Source organism: Aplysia californica, unplaced genomic scaffold (assembly GCF_000002075.1).
Source record: "Aplysia californica isolate F4 #8 unplaced genomic scaffold, AplCal3.0 scaffold00324, whole genome shotgun sequence".
NCBI classification, from domain to species: Eukaryota; Metazoa; Mollusca; class Gastropoda; order Aplysiida; family Aplysiidae; genus Aplysia; species Aplysia californica.
In genome coordinates this window covers 168,354-173,107 of record NW_004797594.1, presented here as the reverse complement: position 1 = coordinate 173,107, position 4,754 = coordinate 168,354, and the positions used below count along the sequence as shown (strand labels likewise).

Below are 4,754 nucleotides of genomic sequence, written 5' to 3'. Positions count from 1 at the left end.
ATCTTGACCTACACCAAAAGTGGGCATTGCCCTACCTGTAGAAGAAGTTTGGTTTCATTAGTGTGTATATTTGTTTGGTTATAGAGAAAACTCTCCTTGTCTTTTAAAGAAACTGAACAAGGGGCAAAAACTTTACCTTTGATTTTCTCAAAACAGCATTTTTCAGGATAGCCCCCCCCCCCTTGTGTTTGACCAATTGCGCCAGATGAAATTACCTCTACGAGTACTGCATAAAACAACAAACATATTTTATTTACTCCAACTGTTTAACCCATTATTAAGCACGTTAAACGTTTAACCCATCTAGCCTAATTGCAGTTTTATTCTATCTCGCCAACTGTGCCTACACTAAATGTTCAGCTCACCTTTCCTGTAGAAGGTCGGGGTTCCGTTCTTGAACTCATTCTCGTCGAACCCTGGTGGGTCGCCTTCCTTCGCGGGCTGGAGATTGCGGAACTGGCAGGCCTCAGCTATCTCTTCACACAGCGCATCGCTACAGCCCGTGCCCAGATACTGGTTCAGATTCTTCACACCTTGTGCCGGGTCCTGGACAGAAGGAGGGGCGATGCATTAGTTTATCCTAGACGTAAGGAGTAAGGTTGCATTAGTTTATCCTAGACGTAAGGAGTAAGGATGCATTATTTTATCCTAGACGCAAGGAGTAGAGATGCATTATTTTATCCTAGACGTAAGGAGTAGAGATGCATTATTTTATCCTAGACGTAAGGAGTAAGGATGCATTGTTTTATCCTAGACGTAAGGAGTAGAGACATAATATTATTATATTCAAACATGGATGCATATAGGCACACACAGGTCAACAACTCCTCACATCAGACTCGCAACTGAACAATTTCCTTTATCGCTCTCTATTCAGAGAGGCATCTTCTCGTATCTGTAGGTACATGCGTGCATACTTCTCCGTTCCCCACCATCTCCATATCCTCAAACATGGTCGCATATAGGCACACACAGGTCAACAAATCCTCAAATCAGATTCACAACTGTATAATTTCTTTTATCGCTCTCTACTCAGAGACGTATGTTTACGTATCTATGTGGGTACATGTGTGCACATGACACATCTCAGTAAAGATCCGCACCGTCTTCATATTATTATCCCCAAACATGGTCGCATATGGGCACACACAGGTCAACACATCCTCACATTAGACTCAAAACTGATCCTTTATCGTGCTCTGCTCAGAGACGTATCTTTACGTATCTGTGGGTACATGCATGCACTCATCTCAGTAGATATCCTCACCATCTTGATATTATTATCCTCAAACATGGTCACATATGGGCACGTACAGGTCAACACACCTAAACTTCACATTTAAACAGAACAGTTTTCTTATTGCTCTCTACTGAGAGAGTTATCTTCACGTATCTATTTGGGTACATGTATGCACATGACACCTCCCAGTAAAGCCCTCCTCACACAGAACGTGACCTTTCACGTGTCACGTTTGACTACAGACATGCAACATTACACGCCTCACTTTATCTGATCACAGAGAATCTAGGTTTTGTCATCCATTAGTGTCCTCATTGTCTCTGCATGCTTGTTTTCTTTTTTCTGCTTGCATGCTTTTTCGACAGTTTGCTACGGGTGGGATAAGCACACATCTGCTGTACTCAACGCAGGAGGTGACAAGACACGCCTCAAAAAGAATCAGCATGCACATTCCTCCCCTCGTTTGACATCTTTCGGGTTCCGGTTGAGGTAGACGATTTTGATCTTCTTCTCAAAAGCCTGTCTTGGTATTTACAACGTGACTAGCGTGAGGCAACTGCTTATGTGAGGAGTACCGTTTAAAATATGTGAGGCAGCGTGGTGAAATCAGGCACTCGTCAAAATAATGAAATAGAAGAAACTGCATTTTTCAGCTAGTTTGGCAATTTTTATCGAATTACTCTTTTTTTTTGGCTTAACACCATTGTTGTCCCATTAAGAAAAAAAATTCTGGGCGGATTTTTACTGAAAAACGATGTTTAAAGGAACAAAACTTGTAAGTTTTCAGTGGTCACGAACTATCAAACTATGGAAATAACCAGACTTTGGTGGCCATTTGCTCACTTATTCTACCTTTGAAACCAGATGACCGAACCTTCTTCAATCTCAAATAACTTGACTTCTCTTCAAGATAGATGGGTATTTTCTTCACCCATAACAAGACAACTGAACAAGCTTTAAGATGGCCCCAATAACTCCACATGCCCAAAAATTGACGAGCGCCGGATTCCACCACGCCATAACACACTGAACACTTTTGCTTACACGCGTGACCCATGTCTATTCACCCGTGTGACACGTCGAGTGACGCTCTATGTGAGGCTGGCCTAGAGATGCTCACCGTCTTCATATCCTCAAACATGGAGGTGTAGATGGGAACGTCAGGCATGGAGTCTTGTCCTTCCTGGAATTGCAGCAAGTTGTCGAAGATGTGGCCATGGTGGTCTAGAAATAGAGAAGATTTGTGTAGGACTAAATAGGCGTGGTCTAGATATAGAGGAGATTTGTGAGGGACGTGGGGGTCGGGGGGGGGGGGGGTGGTGAAAGTTTACTTATACTTTAACCCTATCCGTACGTCGTGTTTTACTATTGTATCCATACGACGTGGGGAACTCTGTGCCACCACCTTCCAAAAAGAGAAAATTTACTCGTCAATCCGATCCGTACGTTTTGCTTAGCAGTCTGTCTACATGCTGTTTTGAGAAATACTGAAAGTTTCACATAGATCTTCGTACAAGAAATATTCTAAAATGTGAAGGATACAACTCCTGCAGAAGCAAAATGACCCAGGGCGTACGTATAGAGTATACAATAAATAAAAGAATGAAATAAGCACTCACAGCCCACCTCCAAGAGGAGATAATAGAACTGTTCAAACGTCCCCGGGTAGTGCATCTGACCCGAGTTGCTGGCCCTGTGAGAAAAGTAGGACACGATGACATCCTTCGGGTTCCGGTTGAGGTACACGATTTTGATCTTCTTCTCAAAAGCCTGTTTTGGTAGGTACCTGAAATGAAAGGAAAAAAGAAGGAAAATATGATTATTGTCCTGTCTGCTTTTATTCCGAGAATCAGAATTTTTAATAAATATTTCTGGAGCACATGCAACTGGAAACATCGATTAAGATCGCACTAGAAGTATTCTAAACTATGAAGAATACAACCCCGGGTGTTCAAAGTGACCCCAGGGCGTACGGATAGGGTTAAAAAAAAATTAATTAAAAAACTCTCCACTTGTAGACTATGTTCCCCCCCTCCCCGGCTGGCAAGCGTTGATCTAACCTGAAGGGGACGTGAGTTGTGAGCAGTCTGGGCGACGGTTGTTGGCTCAGAAAAGATGCCCGGTGCTTATGCAGATAAAAGGCGTCGTATGGTTTGTGCTCAGTGCTCTGGTTCTGCAACATGCGGATTATCGCCACATGCCAGTGTAGACCTGGGGACAGAAGACAAGAACCCGACCCGATGTGCATAAACAAAATGGATAGACTAAGAAAAGCTGGTCACTCTAGAGGGTCGGGGAGAGACAGCAACCTGCGTGGAAAAGCCAAAAGAATATCCAACCAGCTGTTAACTGGCACGATCAACGGGCAGACCCTTTCATGGGTCCTGGAGAGGAGGAAGGAGCAGCTATGGCATTGTGACGCCTATTCTGCAACCAAATAAAGTACCAAGTAACCTCAGTCGAAATTTAATTGTAGGCTGAAATCTATCTAAAAGTCCTGTAGCATAATGTGGAGCTGAACTGCGTATAAGGGTGTGGTGATGGATTAGACATACCCTCAGAAAGCCTGGAAGCTGCATAAAATGACAAAGAAAATGTCGGATTGGGATCCACAGGGTAAGAGATCAAGGGTGGGGGGTGGGGTGGGCACGTGAGATCAAGAAAAAAGTCTCAGAAAAAATGAGAGGCGTGGAGTAATGTTAACCCTATCCGTACGTCGTGTTTTACTGTCGTATCCATACGACGTGGGGAACTCTATGCCACCACTTTCCAAAGAGGAAATGTACTCGTTGATCCGATCCGGACGCTTGGCATAGCAATCTGTCAAAATTATTTTTTTGAGAAATACTGAAAGTTTCAAAGATATCTTCGCACAAGAAGTATTAAAAAATGTAAAGAATACAACCCCGGGGGTACAAAATGACCCCAGGGCGTACGAAGAGGGTTAAAAGGCTATCCCAAGATAAGTAAAACAAAGTTTGTCTGTGGCCCATACCCTGGTTGACGATGAGAAGGGCAATGGAGATCATGATTGCAGGTGGATGGAAGGCGCCATTGGTATGTCTTGTTTTTCATTCTGTTGTTTCTGTCGTATTTTTTGTTCCCCAGTATTAAATGACCACTTCTGTGCTTCTCTTTTCTAAAGTTGGAATTTGTAAGGGACTCAACTTACAACAAAATAAAACAGATGACGAAGTATGAATAAAGAACTATCAACAACAACAACAACAACAACAACAACAACAACAACAACAACAATAACAAAACAATAACAACAACAACAACAACTATACCAACACTACAAAAACAAACAAATAACAACAACAACAAAATACATGTACAACAAAAACAATAATAGGAGCATCTATAAATACAAAAAAACAACAACGGTAATATCAAAAACAAGAAAAACGACAACAAGAACAAACAAAAACCCAACAACAAAAACAAAAACAAAAACAACAACAATAACAACAACAAACGTATCTACAACAGCAACACCAAACAAAGAAGT

The 4,754-nt window shown here is 42.2% G+C and overlaps 1 protein-coding gene across 1 annotated transcript; it reads right to left on the bottom strand.

Moving 5' to 3' along the window:
* Nucleotides 1-348: 348 nt before the first annotated feature.
* Nucleotides 349-4,269, bottom strand: LOC101853629 (sulfotransferase family cytosolic 1B member 1-like). Its single transcript, XM_005102430.1, has 5 exons — nt 4,236-4,269; nt 3,301-3,451; nt 2,860-3,026; nt 2,361-2,464; nt 349-546 (listed from the first exon to the last, which is right to left on the bottom strand). Exons 1-5 carry the CDS (start codon nt 4,267-4,269, stop codon nt 349-351), a joined length of 654 nt encoding a protein of 217 aa, XP_005102487.1.
* Nucleotides 4,270-4,754: the final 485 nt, after the last annotated feature.